Genomic DNA, 22,191 nt, shown 5'->3' on the forward strand with positions numbered 1-22,191 from the left:
GAGCAGTGAGGAGCCGAGGGCTGTGGCTTCACTGTGTCAAGAGAACCACAGGCATTAAAATGACATTTGCCCTTGATACACTATAAATAGAACTAATTCAATTTCACGATCACACAGTTGCTAACTATACCGCCAGCAACGGCACAGGAAGACACGCGGCTCAACTTTTAGCAGCATTCAATTAGAGGTTGTCCAAACAAAACGACTGAAGAGTTTCTGAAATTCTGACATCATCGGTGAATAACTAGTGTTCGTCACATTAACCACTGCATAACTTAGTGATGTCAGCAGTTTGTTGATTTGTTGTCATTCTACATGCTCATATAGGTCGTACATCTTGGACTGTTGACCAATCACAGGACAGCGTACAGACACAAACAGCCATTCTACACACTTGGTCAAAGAGATTGTAATGTGTACATGTCATAGCCATTCATCTTTTTGTTTGGAAAAACCATGAGTCCCATGAGCCACAGGTTGCAGACCAGCACTCCAATGGCCTGTATTCATGCTGACCTAACATTTCACTTCTCAAACTCATTATCTTATATTAAAGATTAATTTAAATCTATACAACAACATGACACCATCCAGGTTGACAGCATAAACATGTTGGAACAAAAAAGAGCTGTTCTTATGAGACGACCGTGATACAACAGAGCAACGAGCCCATGATGAAATGAAAGCCTTAATGGAACTGTTAAGTCACTGCTGAGGGTCAGCTGAGTGGCTGCCAAGAACCATTTAGGAAGCAAATGCTGGAAACACTGCTGCATCACTGTAGGAAGAGATCAGTTTCTGCAAAGTCAGCGGCTTTGATTTTTTTTTGTTTTGTTTTTTTTTTTTATAGTCAGCGGCTTTGGTTTTTTTTTTTGTATTTTTTTATTAATGTCTCCATTTGCAGAGCAAATATGGACATCAGGTATACAGCGGAGGAAGTCACTGTCAGACGATTTCAAGTTTTTAATCGAGCATATGAAGCAATAATGGTTTAATTGCATTTATTATACAAAAAACTCTAAAAATGGTAGATTGGTGGCAGTTTAATTATCTCCTTAAAAAATGATCGATGAACTTGGAAATAATCCAGGCTCAATGTTTTTCAGACGCGTGCATTAAAAGATTAAAAAAGTAAGCTGGAACCCCTACTATATATTTACTGCGTATACACACATACAGAGATCCGCAGCAAAAACTAAAAAACAATTTCTCATTACCGTCTCCATGTGGATGGAGGTTCATCGTCGAGGTTTGTTCACAAGCACGTTAAATAAACAGAGAAGTAACACAGAAGACAAGATTCCGTGTGTGATATTTAATTTAGATTGTTTAATGTTAATTCCATGCTGTGTTTCAGTAAGAACAATTCAGATTCCCTGTCTGTGGCTCCAGTCAGATATCCAGTAGTACAAATCAGCTCCAAGTTACACATAATGAAGCAAAACAAAAGGAACTCAGGCAACAGCATAGAGAAAGAAGATCTCAGGATGTTAGTTGAGATGTGTTTTTAACTTCGACGAGCACAGCAACAACAACGGTAAATTTTGGGCTAGCGCCGAGGAGCAGGGCTAAATTTGAGACTTTTCTTTAACAAGAGTGACAGATCTCCCAAGATATATGTTTTTAATTCCCCCAAAAAACTTAAACCACCAGCTGACCAGGAGTCAACCTCCAAAGAGAAATTCAGCATGTGACACGGTTACAGTATTTCAGCACAGAGATGACGAACGTGAACGTGACGACAGAACCACTATGGTGTAAAATTTCAGGACTTCTTTGCTCCACATGGATATCAAGAATTTTGCCAGCTTCCCCTAAAAACCTAAGTTAACAAAAAGGGCACTTGTCGTTTATTTCAAATTGCCCATAAAAAAAGAAATCAGGATTTGACATTTCACTAAAAACAGAGATAAAATAGCTCCCATTTCTAAGTCAACATTATCAGTAATAAAAGTTAATTTCTGTAATTACATTAAGAAAAAAAAAAGATCTCAATACATCCAGCAACTGATGAAATTAGTGGAAAAAGGAAAAAAAAAACCCATAATGGTGAAAACAAAGATAACTCAGGATCTGCTTGTACCAGGACCAAAGGAAAAAAAATAATAAATGAAGAGAAAACCAGGGAGTCTTTCATTATCTTTGTCTTTCTAACATTGTATTTCCTGTCTCACTTGAGTGGTATTACTTGTATGGTGGAAGGGCTAATATAAAAAATAAGAAGGAGAGGGGAAAAACAATTTACCTGCATGCCCCGTGGCCCAGCTGGGTCATGGAGCAGCACAGGCAAGGAAGAGGAAGGGAGGAGGGGACAGGAGAAAGGTGACTCATGGAAGAGGAAGGAGACATTGTAGGAGTGTGAGGTGGTAAAGGGAGGGTGAACGTGGGGGCGGTGGTTTCTCAAGTTGATGGTTGTTAGTGGCAGGGTCTCACTGGGCCTCGTCATCGACGTCTTGCAGTACCTCTTTATTCTGTTCTTCAGCTGCGGAAGAAATCAAACTGGTGAGTTTAGGCCGTCACTCACAGCGGCTGTGGTTTGACACTGCTTTTCAATATGCACAAAAACGTCTGAGTGGAGAGAACAGTTTGTGCACCGACAGAGGTTTATGTGTAGGCCTGTGACAATAAACAATAAATCCACTGATCACACGATTAATGAACATAAAGTCAATCCTTTTGCCAGACTTGAGAAATTGCCATGTGCGTGCATGTTTGTTTTCCTTCCTTTGTCTTTCACCTCCAAACAGGCAGGATGTGAAATCAGTTTGTTAGCTGAATGAGCCCCCTTGTCAGTCATCCACTCTTTGTGGGGGGAGGTGGGGATGATAGAATACGCCAAATTTGTTTGAACGTGGTGGCAACAACACAAGGCAACACAACAAACTTGCGTGCCGACCTAAAACATAACCACCTGACAGTTTTCCCAGCTAGGGAAAAAACAAAAACTGCACCTCGAGATTCAGAGCCTTTGTCACGACAGTCAACACTCACTGAGGCGTTTGGTCAACCAAGTCAACATGAGGGGCATTCAGGTACCATCGGAAATTTGAGATTCATAAAAAGACTCACGAGAAAAATCATTTATTGCATTTGAAAGTTTATCTGCAATAATTTGTGGGACAATGTATTGTCCAGCAAAATGTGTTATCGTCACAGGCCTGTTTATGTGCAGTCAGAGCAAATAAGAGAGATTCAGTCAATAAAGGACAACTGTGTAGAAAAGATGCGAAGGAAAGGTGACAGAAAACAGTACTGGATACTGGTCAAACAACAACATTCACCATTGGCAGTTCTATTGTTCTGAGAGGAGGCTGTCAATCGTATCGATGACACAATCGTCAGAAACTTAAATTAAAACACAAATTATCAGTTCTATTTAAATTAGCTAAAAGCGTTGACTTGTGACGACAACAGGTGAGGACAACATCGGTTAGTAATTTATTTTTAATGAAGAGTTTGTACAACAGCTCTGTTTTTATTTTTAATAATAAATATTTAATATTTAAAAATAATTTTGTCGTGGGTGTGGACAGTTCTCTGAGAGCTGGACAAAGCCACCTCCACATGCAGCTCATGGTGGCCAGGTGAGCTTGGAGGGGAATATCAGAGGTGCTCAGGTGGTCTCAGGTGTGACGTCATATTTCCCGTATTTGGAGAGGTAAACATAGAAATATTTCTTCCAAAAAAATTAATTGGACACAAGCTGTTTGACTCAATGAACATGAAAACAGTGTCTCATGAGTCTAGAACAGAGTGTTTTTGTAAACTGTCTATTGATTTTTCCTTTACTGTAATTCAGGACTCTCACATTTATGTTAGTCAAAGGCGAAGCAATACGGAGAAATATTTTGAATTTAATCCCACTGTTCAGTCCTGAGGTCGTGTGTATTGGATTTCAATAGCGTGCATTAAAATTAAGACATGCAGCATGCATGAATGATGCATGTACACCTACTGATGGCTTTGCTTATTGGCCCAAAAGAAAAAAATTAGATTGGCAGAACATTGCCTAAGGTTTAAGAGCATGGACAGACAGTATACACTGTGATATGTTTCATCAACATATAGGCTTCAACAACTTTTAACCTAACAGCTGTAAAATGGCACTCCTCAAACACAGACACACCCTATAGATCATCATGACTGACTGCACATCATCATCTTCATCCAACGTTTGTCTCTTCCACCTGGAAATTGATCAATTCCAAGCTGATCACACACGTTTAGATGCCACATATACGGAGACTTGAAAGGCTTGTTGACAGACCCGTCCTGTGCTCGGGTTAGAAAGTTTTTACTTCCTGTTCATTTTAATTTTTCCCTCCTTCAACAAACAGACCAGCTGAATCCGATCAACCAAGGCATCCATGATGAACTAACATTTACTCTAGCACTCAAGAAATCCCATTTCCATCTAACAGCAGTAAGAGAAGACCAAACCACAGCTAACTGTCCAGCTACATGCGAGTGACAAAGCAGCAAGTGAACAGATTGAATTATTCAATCAGTTTGTGTAGAAAGTAAAAAGCCACACAAACACACAGCAAGGCCTGGGTGAGCAACACTTACAAAGTACAGTTAACATGGTAAATGAACAGTCAGGTTTGTTCCTTTAGGATTCTACGGCAGAAAAAAAAAACATGAAAAAAAGACAGGAGATGATGAGTCACTGTGGAATGGACACTGCACCAAAGCAAATGCAAACAACTAGAAAAAAACGGAAAAAAAAGAGCACAGGGCCCAATCATATCAATGCAAGTCGCCTAAAAGATGGGTAATGTGAAACACAGCTAAAGTTCAATGTCGTCAGCCTTCAAGATTAACTAAAAATTGGACTTGTAGGGAGTTTAGAGGACTAGTTTCCAAAGGCCAGTGAATTCATGATAAATTTGGGATTTTGAATTTTATTGTGAAATTAAACCCAAAAGAAAATCTCTTTGCGACATTCAGAATTGTTGATTTGCCTTGTAATTCATTGTGATTTATCAGTTTAGAAACTTTAATTATTTGACAATCTACCAGCAAAGGCTCTGCCTTAGGTAGGTTTTCATAACTTCTGGGTAGCTTTTAATATGTTCCAAAAAGTCCCAATATTTTATGATACAGATTTACAGTTAGCAGTCTTTTGCACTTTTGGCACATGTTTATATATATATGTAATAAGTAAAATGTAATAAGTTAAATAAGGTTGACCACCAGAGACAAAAAAATGGGTAGATAGACTAAAGGGGCAGAAGAATGAGTATTATTAACAGACAGTGTGGTATAAATATGATCTTACCGTCTCCCTGCATGTCTGAAGTCCATAGTGTCAGGTTATCACGTAACAACTGCATGATAAGTGTAGAGTCCTTGTAGCTTGATTCACTCAGTGAATCCAATTCTGCAATTGCATCATCAAATGCAGCCTTTGCCAGCCTGATGAAATATATAATAAGAATATAAAAGTTTAAATAAAACAATTATACTTTTAAAGTCTGAATAGGTGCAGGAAATTGTAGTAATGTGTAAGGGAGAAACTGACCTGCATGCACGATCAGGCGAGTTGAGGATCTCGTAGTAGAAAACGGAAAAATTGAGGGCAAGGCCGAGACGAATGGGATGTGTGGGAGCTAGCGCTGACATGGCGAGGTCGGTAGCAATTTTGTAGGCCACCAGGCTGTTCTCTGCTGCCTCCTTCCTGTCGTTGCCCGTGGCAAATTCTGCCAGGTACCTGTGGTAGTCACCCTTCCTGGAAGTGGAAAAAGATTTGTCTTTATAACATTAAATTAAACAAACTAAGTAATTATTGCTTCATACATAACAGCTTGTACTTTAAATTTAAAGATGACTTTTTTTAAGCGGCAAAAATAAATCAAATAACTCAGCATTCAGCTTGATTTCCACATAATGTTATAAGATTCTGGCATCACAGCTCTTACATTTTGTTGTAGAAGACCTTAGACTCTTCAGCGGTGGCAGATGGGAGGAGGTGTGTATCCAGTGTGTCCAGAATGTCTTTACAGATTGTCTTCAGCTCCTTCTCAACCTGTATCCAAAGAGAATAAAAAAAAAGCCACGTAAATCAACCGACCACTTATGGTTCTTGCAAAAAATACACTGCAATTATGGGAATGGAAACAAGGGACGATGAATTCATCCTGACAATGCACCAGACAGGATTAGACCTCGCCAAGCAGTCAGGTATATTCAGACAGAAATTGCTGAGGCTCTTGTCATTTTGTGCTGTGATCAAGACATACTTACGTTAATTATCACATTGCATTATGCTTTTGTTTAAAGTTGTAAAGAAATATGAGCAGTATGTTTTAGAATTAGATTACAACTCTAACTTCAAAATGTATTATTTATTTATAATAGTTTCTTGTATGGACCCTACTGATTTGTGTATATAGTGAATGCCTAAAGAGACAATAAACCCAAGTTTAATTTCAAGCAATGGAAAACTCATCTCTTATTATGTATAATAAAAGACTTCTGTCTTACTTGCCCTGAACCTACCTTGAACCCAGAACCTAATTTGTGGTAGGGGAGATTTCAACAACTGAACTGTTTAATAATTTAATTAAGAGATTTATAATTGTTAGCTGGGAAAATCTGAATTATTATTATCTTAATAACTCACGACACACGACTGATTATTAAGCATTTGCTAACTAGTAGTAATTTGAGTTAATTAGCAGGTTCTGATTATATAGTACGTTCTGATTATTCTGAGAATTTAACCCATCTCATTTATACTAAATTGATTACTAATTATTGTTGATGTAAACATGTATAATTTAAATACTGTAAAATTCAACCATATTGCATAAGAGTATCCTAGTAACCTGCAATCCCAATTCTGTGCCAACGGAGTTAAGCGTTGAGAATAAGCTTCTTAGCATTTGCTTAAAATACATTGGATAGAAAAGAGGGGTTTCTAGGAAATTTATGCACAACTTACACTTTTGCAAAGCATTGTTCGTACCGACAAAGTTAATCTTTGAAATGTACGACGCAGTAAGGGATTATATCAGTAAGGCCAGAGCCTTCTTTGACCACGATGCAAAATGTATATGCAGTATAAACAGTTCCAGACAAATATAATTACCCAAAATAATTGTTATATATAGAACAGTTATTTTGTCTGAAACACCTGTACTGAATGTAGAATGAGGTACTGAATGTTGTTCACATTTGTTAAGTGTGGTTGGTCTGATTTTTTTTTTTTTACATTCAAATTGCAAAGATAAAAATATATTTCTAACAAAGGTATTTCACGCTTTTAAAAAAGAGGAACTAAAAATCCACAGTTAGGTAAGGGTATTTTATTAGTCAAATGTATATGGCACCTATGGTCATGTGGCAACCGGCTCAGCATTTTACCTCTGTCCTGTAATCCTTGATCATCTGTAATTTCTCATCTCCCTTGTTGTCTTCCCTGTGTTCAAGACTGCTGATTATCCTCCAGGAAGCTCTCCGAGCACCAATCACATTCTTGTAGGCAACAGACAGTAGGTTTCTCTCTTCCACTGAGAGATCCACATTCAAGCTCGCCACATTCTTCATCGAAACCACCATTTCTGTTCAAATTTTAGAAAAGACAATTAAAAAAATAAATGTTTGTTTACATTAATAAATTATGCAAGTTTAAACCTGGCGTCTTCAGAGTTGTGTATGTGCCATCACACAGTACTAGAATACTTAGCTCCATGTATTTCAGGAAAATACTAGGGAGGGTTCAAATGTAGTATAAAACCATAATTTGGTTCTTTTTGACCATTGTGTTGTGTATGCAATAGACTAAATGCAGCAAATACAGCCTTCTTGAGTTGAATTATTAACTGAAATGTATTAAAAATGGTTTTCCAAAATGTTTGGATACATGAAGATGTCAGTCAGTATGTTGTAACACTGTTAACAGCGGATTTTGGAAGTGATCCTGGAAGTGCACTGATTTTATCTTATGTTTGCAGTTGTAGTTGCATTTTTTAACATTATACTTTTAGGGGAAGTTTAACAGGAAGCTATAAAGGACTCTCATATTTGCGGTTCAGTGTGTGCAATAAATGCACCTTGTTTTAGAGCGAATTAGTAATAATTTGAACAATAATTGTGACTTCAGTGATCACATTAATTGTAATTATTATCCCACACCCCATAATCGAGCAGCCCTAATGCAGCTGACACATGCTGATTCAGCCTGAAAGATGTTCAACACTGCAGTATGATAGACCTGGACACTCCCTTAAGGTTAAGGGAAGAGTAACAGTGCCCACCCCATAGAAATGACTAATCAAAGAAAGAGTGGAAAATTAGCTTCTATGTAATCACCTTACATGCAATGGGATACATACACATTATGAAATGCTAGCCTAAAGCAGGGTTGTTGTTTTTTTTTAATATTGAAATTCATTTTCAGTAGTATTGACAGGAGACTCTGTTTAAAATATTTTTTTGCATTGGAAATTTAAACATCAAATTTTAATTAAAGAAATTGCACATCCCTAGAAACTTCTTTTTATATAAAGTTGCTACTTAAAGAGTGGAGCATGCTAACTAATTTACCAGGATATACTAGCACCAATAGATGGTCTATACATGTCAATTACTTGTATACCCTTTGTGGAGCAAACACATCGAAGCTTTTTGTCTACATACAGCGAAGTTCAACAATTATATGAAAGCTCTTTGTGAATCAAATTATAACATGGGGTAAAAAAAAGGAAACGTAAACAGAACACAATGTGAATAACACCACATTCCAGATAGGATAGTATCGCCACTATAAATCAGTCTGGGAATACACCCATTCCAAATCTCGTGAATGACTCATGGCATATTCACTTAACGTTTCCGGGCAACGTGCAACCAATGGCAAAGACAGTCGTCTAAAAACAGCCTTCACAGGGCCTGCAATGGTATGGCAGCCAACCGAAGCGTAATGGGAAAAGGAAAGGGGAGTCGTTTTCACCAATCGATCCGCACGGCCGGGTTTCAGGGGAACACCCTCCCAAGTGAACAGCTGCCCTCCCACTCCCAGCTAATACTTAGCAGGCTTCGATTAGCCTCGCAAACACTTAGGTTTGTTGGCAGCGTAAAGATTAAAGAAAAAAACAACAACATATTAATACAAAATGATCCAACGTGCCGCTTATAAAACAACAATGGGGAAACTGTGTTCAGTTTGGTAGAAATAACCAAATCAGTGGCATGCAAAGAAGGTAGCACGGTGCAGGGAGGCAACTCCTGACAGCTCACGCTCCACTGATCCGCCATTTTGTTATAGCCAGTTTGCTAGCGATAGCCACATTTAGTTACATTGGTTAATTTCCAAAAAACAACAAACATTGGCTATGAAATACTTTGTGTTCATTAAAATAATAGCTTGCCAATTTTACAAGCCGCTTACTGTGCCAGAAATCTTTAAGTATTCTGGCTGCGGCCAAAGTAGGGTTAGCTTTCAGGTTAGCCGGAGCTAGCGCTGCCTGCTGCTGAACTCAGTTAACATTAGCTTGGTCAGAGAAAAAAAATCACAGAGGCTAACATGTCCCAGACCCAGCCACCCCCAAGAACGTCGCCTACCGTCATATCGCTCTGCCTGCTCGGCAAGTTTTGCCTGGAACACTAGGTCTTCTCGCTCTGACATTGTGTACCGAGAAGCAGAGTAGCAGACAAATGACAGTTGCAGGAATTCAGTGAACACCAAGGTACTGTGTCGGATCTTTAGCGATTTCTACAGTCCAACCGGGTCGATGAGTGCTGTACCGCCCCTCGCCGGCAGCGCTGCGCTGGTTGGAGTAAAGATGGCGGTTGGCCTCATCCGGGTACTGCGCAAACGCTCACGACGCAGCAGCTTTGATACGCCTGTCCTTTGATTTTTTTTCACGATTATTTTTTCCAAGAATCATGTTAGTTCAATCAAAGGGTACCCGCAATGTACGTATGTACAGTATGTATGTAATTTCGTTTAACATAGATATAAAAAAAACTGTTTATGTCGAACTCCCTTGGGGCCCGCGACCCCTAGGGAGTTTGCTGTGGCATTGCAGGGGTATAATAATAATAATAATAATAGTAATAGTAATCATGACACATATATATTGCACTTACACTTGCACAATAACATATGTGTCATCCTCCACACCCTGAAAACATCCAAGCAACATAAACATGAAAAAAACATGACAGAACATGTGGTCAGGTATGGCACTCCACACCTTAAAACATTATATGATTATTTTTGATACTCAGTGTTTTTTTTTTCTCATTCAGTAAAGCAGTCTTATCAGCTACAGTTGGTAGGGCCCCTTTGCCATGTTAGGACCACCTGGTCCCCTCATCCCAGTCTGAGTTCAATGTAAAAACTGTTCCACTGGGATCAACACTGACAATGGTTCAAACTGAAAGTGAATCAGACTTATAACTCTGTCTTTGGTGTTGGACCCAACTGACTTGGGTCGCAGTGCTATTAAGTTGCCAACAACTTAAATAGGCATGAATCATGAGTTGATATCAAAAGCAAGTTATAGTACCATGTATTGCCATTGTAGTTCCTGACGTTACCAGCATTTTAAATTGCAATCTACATGTTTTAATGATGTAAAACCAACAACACTTTTAATACACAAACAATATAAGACACTTTATTTGACTTGGGTTTGACTTTATTTACTAGTATATTAACACATTACATGCTACAGAAAATAAAAACAAATCAACTGTCTTGAAAGAATATAGTGTTATAATAAAATGGCACATTTTTATACTTAAAATAATTTCCACTGGCACTATAACATCCCTTCCTTTTTATTAAAGGAAATGAATGGCTTCATGCAGTGCTACTAAAATACCCATTGGTGGTTTTCATTGGCAACAGTGACATTGGAAACATGATTTGTTCGCAACTACACAGATAAAAAAACCCAAAACATCTGTCAAAAACAGGCAGTAAACACTAAAGGTAATTTTAGAGTGAACACTCCTTGAAGTGCTCCTCCATAGAGATTTCAATCGGAGATCCTAACATGTTTTTAAATAGTGCCAATGACCAGCTTAGAAAGACAGAAAAACAAAGGTTGGTAAATAAATCTGCAGGTGAAAGAGGAGCTAAATGAAAACCATACAAAGGAATGCATACTGTACATAGTGAATGCAAACTCCAGATAAACACAAGTGCATGAATGTTGCTACAGTGCCACCTAAAGGTGAAATAACTGTGCAAAACAGAAATACTGATACTTTGACATTTGAAAGAAGCTACTCACTTCCATGAGATGAAGTTAGATCAAATTCAAAGTGGAGCAGGTTCACTCTACACATGTACGCCGTCTTCATGGCCTGCTTTAGTCAAGAACAATCTGCCTGATGAAGAATGTGAGGGATGATTGTCAGATGTCAATAAAATGATTGGCTCTACTATAACTGTTTCTGGGTAAAAGAAAAACTACATGCATTATGATACTATATTCAGGAGAACATGGCAACAAGGTGACGTGGGGGGAAAAGACCAATGGAAAACAGTAGACAATGTTTGTGTGTGTCAAAACTGGGCAGGGTTTTAAAGCTGCAGTGCACAACATTACAATGACTGAATGAATGTGTTACATTCACGTTATTATCAAATGAGTTTATGCGATGTGCATTAAGCCCGTTAGCTCGACCGCGTGCTCTCAGTTTCATTCTTGTCCTTCGACGACCCACGTTCCCACACTGTACAGAGGAAGTGGTATGGTTTATGTAGAGGCTGACAGAGAGCAGGAGAGAGCATCATTACAGACAACTGCAAAAGGGTTAGAGAGTGGCTAAAGACTGGAGGAGGAAACCACAAGATAGTGGCTTCAACTACTTTAAAATAAAATGAAATGGAACATCCTTCGAACAATCACAACATTCTGACGGGATAAACACTTCATGCCCTTCCCTTCTGTACTTTCAGAGTCAAACCCAGTCTTATTTCTGGGTTGGGTTTCAGACAAATGGTGCATCATACAAATATGATTCATTTGTTTTGGTTTGCCAAGACCAAACGGAAACTGGACGAGTCATGAACAATAAAACAAAAACAAAAAAAGATGACACACTGTAGCAGGGGGTCACAGGGTTAATAACTGTGAAAGAACAATCCAATAAAAAAAGGAAAAGTCTTCGGACTATAAAAACTAAATAGTGCAACATGGGAGCAGGATTATTATCAATTAAACAACAAATGTTTTTTTAAACGTTGACTTTTCAAAGTGTGAGCTCAGGTACAGTCTGTGAAATGAAAGGAGAGGTGAAACACAAGAGAGACATTTCTAACAAGGTTGTTAGCAGTTTACATTCAATGTTTGACTTCATTCTCGTATCGTGAATATTGGGGAGCAAACAGTTGTGCTCTGCTCCTACATACACACCCACCTGCAGGACAGCAGAACCAACAATGAATCCCATGCAGCACTTTAGCTTGTGTTCATCCATAATCAAAAACCCAACCATTATGTAAACTACAAAATAAAACCAATAACAAATATTAAAGCAAGTACTGATAATCACAGAGTACACCATTCCACAACAGTGATCAGTGATATTTATTTTTACAAAAAGACTATTTGGCGGTTGATGGAAGCTGAGGTGCACAAAAGTTGAAGCGGTTGAATGTAGTGTTTGTCATTATTTCCACCTCCATTAAAGTTTCTTAGCTTCTTTGCTAGAGGCTAAATGTACATCAAGTCAATATCAGCAGTTGTTACTCTTTTTTTTTTCTTGTATCTTCATATTTGGTGTGAGGGAGGATGGGCTGTTTAATGAAATGCTCAGTAAAAATGATCAGCTCCACCTGAAGTCACACCTTTCCTTCTTTCTAAGATGGAATGACATTCCTTCATGTTTAAATACTCAAACTTCTCCCTTAAAAATCAAGTTAAAAAGGTGTGTTTTGTTGATCAAACAACAACCCTATTCTGGCAGATTAGGGTATTTAACTGTGCTTTGTTTTCCTTTGTACTGCTTATACAAAAAAAAACTCTAATGTGAAACAAACAGATTGAGATAAAAGATTTAAAATAAAATAAAAGTAAATCTGAGGTTAAATGGAAAAATTGTTAATTTTTAAAAATATTATAGACAATCAACAGTGGGTGGTTTACTTAGTTAGCAAAATAGTGTAATAGCAGGACTTGAACATACTTCCAGGTAGTTTAGTAGTGTACAGTATGTATTTAAGATGGTTTTGAAAAATAAAATAATGGTGAAAATCTTTTTTTTTTTTTGTACAATTTGGTGTGATTTAACCGAACACAACACAGGCATTGAGATTTAGGAAGACAGGCGTCCTTTGTGTGTAAAATGCCCATGGTATTTCTGTGATATACAGAGGGGTCAGTCCAGGAATCCTTCATTTGTTACATTCTGCAACCTGACCAAGAGACTAGTGTCAAAATTTGTATGAGTTAGATCTTTAAAGTAGGAACATGACAAAACTAGTTCCTAAGGGATCAAAGCAGCAACACCTCACCTGTTTCTATTGTTTTTGTTGAGATAAAAACCTGCAGGTAGTGGTTGAATATTTACTGTAAGGACAGAGGACGATCCGTTTAAAGTGCTGCCAAAAAGACATTTAAGAAACATTTCCCCGAATGTCAGACTCGTGAGTTTAGAATGAAATGTGAGAATAACACAATAAAAAGATGTGCGGTTACTCATTAACTTATTTCTAATAGGCATTATAGATGAATGCAGCACTAGTGATCCCACAGCAACATAAACATGGAGATGATGAGTGAGGATGAGAAATGACTCGGTGCTTAGTTTCATTATCATCTGGCTCCAACACAGGAAGAGGAAGTGGTGGAGTTCTGTGGTGAGGAGTCTCCTGAGGACCAAGTGTTGATTAAGTGTCCACAGCAGGGATGTGACACGGGCGGGGCACTCAACTGTTGTAAATCCTCACTGAGCACGAGACTCTGTACATGTTCTGTTTTCACTGTGGACAACTGAATTCATTCTAAAGACTAAGCAGAGAGTGGAGGACTGCAGGCATAGCTACTGAGAGGAGTCGGAACAGGAGTGAAAGAGAGAGAGAGAGAGAGAAAAAGAGAGAGAGAGTAAGTGTGTGTGTTATCAGATCTGTTTGTTGTGTTCTCAGTGATTCTATGAAAATGTACTTGGTGCAGTAAAAGCTGGAGCAGAGGTGAGGCAGGACAGGGAGCAGGTCGGAGTGTTTGAGTCGGAAAGACAGGTTGGGAGGAGGGGTGAGGAAAGGTCTAACACTAGTGTCCTGGTCGCTGCCCAGCTGTCCGCTCTCAGCTCAGATCGTCCTCGGCACTGTGCTGGTCCAGCAGTTTGACGTGTGTGAAGGGAAAGTGGCCACGTTTGCCTTTACACTCCCCCTCCCACTGGCCGTTCACGTTAATTTTGGTCACCTTCACCATGTCGCCCACCTGAGGAGTGGAAAAAAAAAAGTTCTTAGTATGTAATCGGTAAACATTAGAAAAAACAATAATTACAAAATATATAAATAAAGATATGGGGTGATTTTTCCCGCAGGTCTTCGTACTGTCAGAAGATAGTTGCCATATTTCATGTCAATATTAAATGACTGAACAACACTCGAAGTTGAAGCAATGCGCACTAAAAACTTGTGTATGTATATATATAAAATAGTTTTTAGAGCACATGGAGACAATTTGGATCACGTATGATGTAAAAATTGAACCCTAAGTTATAATCTTAGTGACTGGAGGAAGTGTGTCGGTTACAGATGATTGACACAGACAGGGGAGTGTCGCTTCCTGTGTCATTGAACCTGTGCAAACAAGGACTAAGGGTCTGTTCCAAAGTTCAAGTCTGACTGAGTGGTGACTGAACAGACAGAGGTTAAAGCTCTTCCATTCTCGCAGGGTTCATTTTATCAGTTTGATAACCTGGGGCCCGCCGTGACAATTGTGTTTAATGTGTAACTGGCAGCGTTTCTCTCTCTCCACATTCTACAGCTGAACACAGAGTTACAAGTACTTTCCGTCGAAACACGAAAGATTATGGAATTATTTTTTGTGACAAAAACTGAGAATAGTTTTTAGTCCTTTGAGCAGAGTTATTTAAACTTCACATAACTTTGCAACACATTACCAGACCAAGGACCCTTGGCTTAAAGGTCATACTTAATTAGCCACAGCAAAGTGGAAGCCAAAGTCTGTGAACTGCTTCCTTGCCGACCAAGTCCACTGGAAAAAGAAATGGCCTAAGAAGAAACAGTCAGTCTCCTTCAACCACATTTATAATCTTCAACAACAGAGATATACTTTAATAAAAGATTGTAAGAAAAACTGGCTTAAAATGACACATTTGCACAGCTGCTGGGGAGGATGATTAAGTGAGAAATATTTGTCTACAAATACAAAAGACAAGTTAAATCAATGAATATGTTCTGGCTAATTAAATTGTTGAATTAACTAACTACCTGCAATATTTCTAAATGTTTAAAAAATATTACATTCATTTTCATATTTGTGTAATAAATGCACAACATTAAGTACAAACTAAATTCACACTGCCTGTATGTTTTACAGGCACATGTTGGTTTTCATTCAGCAAAACTACTTGTGGCTGTGTATTTTATGCAGGTCACATTTTAACACCACTGTAATTCCAGGATACAAAGCCAGAGCTCGGACGAAAGACAACAATAAAACAAATGTTACCACCGTGTACTGAATGGAACTGGACTTGATGCAGCCGCTACAGAAGCATTAGAGAAAGTTAGGGCTCTCCTGCACGTCAGTCCCCACGACAGGCTCTCTAAACCAAGTCTAGTCTGCAGCCCTGTCGCCATTACGTAACAAGTCACAGCCACTTAACACATGCTGAACACAGCTGCTCGTTACTGTACAGGACCATAAAACACAACGCTGTGTATTTCTGCCACTTTAGCCGCCTGTATTAAAGTCTTTGGGGAGATCACAGACAGTGTGATACAACAAAGAAGAATAATAAGCTTATAATGCTGCATTTATTTGGGAAGGTGTTGTGTCGTCTTCAGCTCCCTGAAGACAATACAAGGAAATGTGGGCTGATTATTAACTGTCCAATAACTGCGTGCTGAGTCACTTCTGGCAATCTTGAAGTAAGAACCAAACCACTTCCAATAAGTCAAAGTTGGAAAACAGTTCAATGGGAGTGGTAAAAGAGACTCTACCTGCCAGTTTAATTACAGGGCAGTGGTTTGAATCAAAGAAAAGACATGAAAACACAATGATGGCATCTGTACAGGTATCTTGAGCAGAAGCATCCAGCAGAGAAAGAGAGACAGGCAGCAACCAGTCTACATCTCAGCTGGACTCTTGGCTTCACAGAGACCAAAGGAAATGGTCCTGTTCCCAAACACAAACTATTTCCTTCCCCCAACGATCTGCTCTGTGGGAGCCCTGCTCTTGCTTCCGGACAGTGTTAAAAGCCCAGCTACCGTGAACAGGGGGCAGAGCTTAATGGTGATGTTCATCCATGGCCACCCTTTTATCTTTTTACTATAGGGTTAAAATGTGCCTTGAACTCAAAAACAAGTCTAAGTGCTGAACGCTGGCGACATGGAGCTGTGTGGACAGACTCCATACGAGCCAAAGTCTCCTATAATACATTGAACTGAATGAGTCTGCCATTTTGAATGAAATCAAAGTCAGTTGTCTTTCAAAGCACAAAGCGTGGCTGGTTTACATACCAATGTGCTCCTGGGTGAGACACTTAAACCTCAAGTTGTTCCTAGCAGCTGTGCCTGCAGCATTCAAATGTGTGGTAGAAGAACAGTGAATAAATGAACTTTAATGTGCCCATGTGACTGAGTGGCTTTAATCTATTAATATTTGAAAGAACCTACTAACAATAATCTAATAAAACATTTTTATTAATTATCTTATATACTCTTTAAGGGTGTCAAAATTAAATCAACGCTAACAGTAATTTATTTAAAAACTTGCCTGGACTTTAAGAAATGGGCAGACTGATATGCACTTTATAGCCCATGACTCTACTGTCCGTCCACTTATCATTGCTTGAACACACAGTCATTAAACATGTTATTTACATAAACTTTGGAAAAGAGTTGTAAACATTAGAAAAAACAATAATTAAAAAATATATAAATAAAGATATGGGGTGATTTTTCCCGCAGGTCTTCGTACTGTCAGAAGATAGTTGCCATATTTCATGTCAATATTAAATGACTGAACAACACTCGAAGTTGAAGCAATGCGCACTAAAAACTTGTGTATGTATATATATATAAAATAGTTTTTAGAGCACATGGAGACAATTTGGAACTATTTGGTCACGTATGATGTAAAAATTGAACCCTAAGTTATAATCTTAGTGACTGGAGGAAGTGTGTCGGTTACAGATGATTGACACAGACAGGGGAGTGTCGCTTCCTGTGTCATTGAACCTGTGCAAACAAGGACTAAGGGTCTGTTCCAAAGTTCAAGTCTGACTGAGTGGTGACTGAACAGACAGAGGTTAAAGCTCTTCCATTCTCGCAGGGTTCATTTTATCAGTTTGATAACCTGGGGCCCGCCGTGACAATTGTGTTTAATGTGTAACTGGCAGCGTTTCTCTCTCCACATTCTACAGCTGAACACTGAACACAGAGTTACAAGTAGTTGTGGTCGAAACACGAAAGATTATGGAATTATTTTTTGTGACAAAAACTGAGAATAGTTTTTAGTCCTTTGAGCAGAGTTATTTAAACTTCACATAACTTTGCAACACATTACCAGACCAAGGACCCTTGGCTTAAAGGTCATACTTAATTAGCCACAGCAAAGTGGAAGCCAAAGTCTGTGAACTGCTTCCTTGCCGACCAAGTCCACTGGAAAAAGAAATGGCCTAAGAAGAAACAGTCAGTCTCCTTCAACCACATTTATAATCTTCAACAACAGAGATATACTTTAATAAAAGATTGTAAGAAAAACTGGCTTAAAATGACACATTTGCACAGCTGCTGGGGAGGATGATTAAGTGAGAAATATTTGTCTACAAATACAAAAGACAAGTTAAATCAATGAATATGTTCTGGCTAATTAAATTGTTGAATTAACTAACTACCTGCAATATTTCTAAATGTTTAAAAAATATTACATTCATTTTCATATTTGTGTAATAAATGCACAACATTAAGTACAAACTAAATTCACACTGCCTGTATGTTTTACAGGCACATGTTGGTTTTCATTCAGCAAAACTACTTGTGGCTGTGTATTTTATGCAGGTCACATTTTAACACCACTGTAATTCCAGGATACAAAGCCAGAGCTCGGACGAAAGACAACAATAAAACAAATGTTACCACCGTGTACTGAATGGAACTGGACTTGATGCAGCCGCTACAGAAGCATTAGAGAAAGTTAGGGCTCTCCTGCACGTCAGTCCCCACGACAGGCTCTCTAAACCAAGTCTAGTCTGCAGCCCTGTCGCCATTACGTAACAAGTCACAGCCACTTAACACATGCTGAACACAGCTGCTCGTTACTGTACAGGACCATAAAACACAACGCTGTGTATTTCTGCCACTTTAGCCGCCTGTATTAAAGTCTTTGGGGAGATCACAGACAGTGTGATACAACAAAGAAGAATAATAAGCTTATAATGCTGCATTTATTTGGGAAGGTGTTGTGTCGTCTTCAGCTCCCTGAAGACAATACAAGGAAATGTGGGCTGATTATTAACTGTCCAATAACTGCGTGCTGAGTCACTTCTGGCAATCTTGAAGTAAGAACCAAACCACTTCCAATAAGTCAAAGTTGGAAAACAGTTCAATGGGAGTGGTAAAAGAGACTCTACCTGCCAGTTTAATTACAGGGCAGTGGTTTGAATCAAAGAAAAGACATGAAAACACAATGATGGCATCTGTACAGGTATCTTGAGCAGAAGCATCCAGCAGAGAAAGAGAGACAGGCAGCAACCAGTCTACATCTCAGCTGGACTCTTGGCTTCACAGAGACCAAAGGAAATGGTCCTGTTCCCAAACACAAACTATTTCCTTCCCCCAACGATCTGCTCTGTGGGAGCCCTGCTCTTGCTTCCGGACAGTGTTAAAAGCCCAGCTACCGTGAACAGGGGGCAGAGCTTAATGGTGATGTTCATCCATGGCCACCCTTTTATCTTTTTACTATAGGGTTAAAATGTGCCTTGAACTCAAAAACAAGTCTAAGTGCTGAACGCTGGCGACATGGAGCTGTGTGGACAGACTCCATACGAGCCAAAGTCTCCTATAATACATTGAACTGAATGAGTCTGCCATTTTGAATGAAATCAAAGTCAGTTGTCTTTCAAAGCACAAAGCGTGGCTGGTTTACATACCAATGTGCTCCTGGGTGAGACACTTAAACCTCAAGTTGTTCCTAGCAGCTGTGCCTGCAGCATTCAAATGTGTGGTAGAAGAACAGTGAATAAATGAACTTTAATGTGCCCATGTGACTGAGTGGCTTTAATCTATTAATATTTGAAAGAACCTACTAACAATAATCTAATAAAACATTTTTATTAATTATCTTATATACTCTTTAAGGGTGTCAAAATTAAATCAACGCTAACAGTAATTTATTTAAAAACTTGCCTGGACTTTAAGAAATGGGCAGACTGATATGCACTTTATAGCCCATGACTCTACTGTCCGTCCACTTATCATTGCTTGAACACACAGTCATTAAACATGTTATTTACATAAACTTTGGAAAAGAGTTTTCTTTTCACTGACACACCTCTGACTCAAAATACCATATTAATGCCCAGCATGTGTTTAAGTGAACTTCAGGTAAACTTTACAAGTGGAAAATGTGTTTTATGAAATAACGTAAAATGTGCCAATGTAAATAATGAGTTTCATAATGTATTATACTTTTGAAGTATGTCTTGAATGACAAGAAAACAATGTGCATTTCTTGCCTCAGAAATGTAAAAAAAAGAAAATTACACTTTTTTAAAGGGTCTCATCAGATTTAGAAATGCATAATAAATCCTTTAAACACTGTGGCTCACTGGACAGGATCATGTTTACATTTACGCATTTAGCAGAAACTTTTACCCAAAGTGACTTAGAGAGGAAGGTTAACATTAACAAGCACGTGGTTCCTCTGGGAATCGGACCCATGACTCTCTGCTTCCGAGGAAGGCGTGCTAACCACTACACCAAGGAACCATGTTACACTTTGTGGCCTCACAGAAACCCAATAAGACTTTCGCACATTGTTTGAGAAGTGTTAGTCAACAAAATGTGCACATAGATGGAATTTACCTCTAAGGCCAGAGCCGTCTTGTCATAGGCATTGGGCACCCTCTTCTGTATGGCCCTGGCCAAAACTGGTCCATTCTGAAGATTTGGAAGCGGGGTAGGTTGGGCATACTGGCCAGGTTCACCCTGAGGTGGAGTGCCGGACTGAGCCACAGAGCCGTCAGAGTTCCCTACCATCCCAATCCCTCCCAAAGGTCCCCCTTGAACACCAGGCCCTGCCATTGAACAGGGAGATGCAGGTCGATACTTCTCTACATACGGCACTGGGATCATCCCTGCTCTGCCTTCTGTATTCTGGGCATTCCACCATTCTTCCTCTGGCTTTTCCAGAACTCGCAGAATATCACCCTTCCTAAAAGGAAGGTCCTCATCATCATTACCAGGGAAATCAAAAAGCGCTCGAACATATTCATCTTCCAGGCGTGGTGGAGGTACGCAGCCGGGACCGACACTGAAGAAGGAGATGTGCTTGGACTTGTTGATAGGTTCTATCAAAGTGGTCGTGTCCAGGTAGTGGATTTTATAGAATTCTAGCAAGAAAGAGAGAGCCTCAAACTCCTGGTCACCGATGCGGAATCTGGAATGACCCAAACCTGGTGGAAATAAATCACAATCGGAGACGTGTCAGCATATTTAGATCAAGCAGAAACAGTGTCTGTCTATTTTTGTCACATAGCGTGATGCTGGTGATTTCCAGAATGACAAAGAAGGACGTCCGTTTCCTTATTAACATTTTGTTCCTTCTAATGTTAGGTCTGTATTGTCACAAAGGACATAAGGAACTAGGTATTCTGCTGCAGTTCTTACACAACATAATAACCCCAGTAGAGTCAGAGACAACAAACGTCTGTACCAAGTGCATTAAAACATGACAAAATAACAGACCTTTGACCATTAACAACGAAGCCAAGGTAAGCTGGTAACTGAGACAAGTATTCAAGGCGCGCCAGACCACAAGTCTCATTAAAACAATATGTTCTTTGCAAACTCACACCACCCATTGCAGAGAGCATTGGTAACGAGAGGACTGTATATTTGTTTTGTTCTGAAACACTGCGCTATAAAGTGCATGTTTGAGTGCAACAATTTAAGACCAGGTGTAGACAAACAAACATCATAATGGCACGTGTTTTGGGGTGTCTGGCCTGCATACAAGGCAAGAAGCAAACCGGACCACTGCGCATAGCCTTTGGTGCAAGTCATGCAAGAATGGTCACATCAGCAGCATCTATACATGTCTTCTCCAAATAAACCCCCGCTATTAGCTTACCTGGACCGCACTGTCGGTTGTTGCTGATGCTGTTTATTATGTAATGAGAGACTTTGGAGTTCTCGGATACGGACAGCACAAAGTCTCCAGGGCTGGTGATGGAGTCCCGCACCAGAAACACGCCGTGCCGCTGCCCCTGCAACAGAGACACAGCCTCCTGTCTGCGTAACCGACCCCAGTACCAACTGCTGCGGTCCTCCGCGTCAAAATTTCCTGCCATGTTAGTTACTCCAAAGCCGAGGCTTCACCGGGCCTTTCCTGCTCTCCCTCCCGTTATCCACAAGCGAAGCCCAAGCAACTCATACAAAAACTTTAGCGCTTAGAGCACGTTTAGTAAACAGGCGACATCCACAGCTAGCTGTCTGGACATCAATTCACCAACAAAGAAGCCCAATTGCGGAACAAAAATCCCGATGTTTACGTTGTTGGCGGAAATACGCTCAGTTTTTCATTCTAAGCGTTTCAGTGGGAGATATCCAGCTACAATGCAGCAGCCGATGACAACTAACTTCAAAAACTGAAATGGCGGATAACGGGAAAACAAAAAAAAAATCCCATTCCCAGCGGATGTGACGTGGGAATTTTGTGCTCCCATTACAAATGTATCAAGCTGGAAAAAGAAACATGTTACTTCCGTTCCGATGGGAACTGAGGTGTAAACCATATCCCGAACACCACTAGC

The 22,191-nt window shown here is 39.4% G+C and overlaps 2 protein-coding genes and 1 non-coding gene across 4 annotated transcripts; all 3 read right to left on the reverse strand.

Moving 5' to 3' along the window:
• Positions 1-1,304: 1,304 nt before the first annotated feature.
• ywhae1 (tyrosine 3-monooxygenase/tryptophan 5-monooxygenase activation protein, epsilon polypeptide 1) lies at positions 1,305-9,797 on the reverse strand. 2 transcript variants are annotated; one of them, XM_008308767.3, is made up of 7 exons: positions 9,568-9,797; positions 7,369-7,565; positions 5,922-6,028; positions 5,525-5,731; positions 5,282-5,418; positions 4,570-4,620; positions 2,347-2,482 (listed from the first exon to the last, which is right to left on the reverse strand). In XM_008308767.3, the coding sequence occupies exons 1-6, from the start codon at positions 9,629-9,631 to the stop codon at positions 4,613-4,615; spliced, it is 720 nt and encodes a 239-aa protein (XP_008306989.1). In that variant the 5' UTR covers positions 9,632-9,797; the 3' UTR covers positions 2,347-2,482; positions 4,570-4,612. The 2 variants fall into 2 exon arrangements, with proteins under 2 accessions (XP_008306988.1, XP_008306989.1); XM_008308766.3 differs by lacking the exon at positions 4,570-4,620 and having other exon boundaries at positions 1,305-2,482; positions 9,568-9,795.
• Positions 9,798-10,631: 834 nt separating this feature from the next.
• On the reverse strand, positions 10,632-22,033 carry crk (v-crk avian sarcoma virus CT10 oncogene homolog). Its single transcript, XM_008308768.3, has 3 exons — positions 21,510-22,033; positions 20,243-20,832; positions 10,632-14,402 (listed from the first exon to the last, which is right to left on the reverse strand). Exons 1-3 carry the CDS (start codon positions 21,727-21,729, stop codon positions 14,265-14,267), a joined length of 948 nt encoding a protein of 315 aa, XP_008306990.1. The 5' UTR covers positions 21,730-22,033; the 3' UTR covers positions 10,632-14,264.
• Positions 20,074-20,146, reverse strand: trnap-cgg (transfer RNA proline (anticodon CGG)). The gene has a single exon. It is a non-coding gene; the product is annotated as a tRNA-Pro (tRNA).
• Positions 22,034-22,191: the final 158 nt, after the last annotated feature.

This window comes from Cynoglossus semilaevis, chromosome 4 (assembly GCF_000523025.1).
Source record: "Cynoglossus semilaevis isolate Cse_v1.0 chromosome 4, Cse_v1.0, whole genome shotgun sequence".
NCBI classification, from domain to species: domain Eukaryota; kingdom Metazoa; phylum Chordata; class Actinopteri; order Pleuronectiformes; family Cynoglossidae; genus Cynoglossus; species Cynoglossus semilaevis.

Excerpts from the sequence above, each read along its gene's own strand:
- ywhae1 (XM_008308766.3), bottom strand. The coding sequence starts at position 9,631 with ATGTCAGAGCGAGAAGACCTAGTGTTCCAGGCAAAACTTGCCGAGCAG. Across the intron at positions 7,566-9,567 it reads GCAGGCAGAGCGATATGACG|AAATGGTGGTTTCGATGAAG; the intron begins GTAGGCGACGTT and ends AAATTTGAACAG. Across the intron at positions 5,419-5,524 it reads TCGCCTGATCGTGCATGCAG|GCTGGCAAAGGCTGCATTTG; the intron begins GTCAGTTTCTCC and ends ATATTTCATCAG.
- crk (XM_008308768.3), bottom strand. The coding sequence starts at position 21,729 with ATGGCAGGAAATTTTGACGCGGAGGACCGCAGCAGTTGGTACTGGGGT. Across the intron at positions 20,833-21,509 it reads CAACCGACAGTGCGGTCCAG|GTTTGGGTCATTCCAGATTC; the intron begins GTAAGCTAATAG and ends TATTTCCACCAG. Across the intron at positions 14,403-20,242 it reads AGACGGCTCTGGCCTTAGAG|GTGGGCGACATGGTGAAGGT; the intron begins GTAAATTCCATC and ends TCCACTCCTCAG.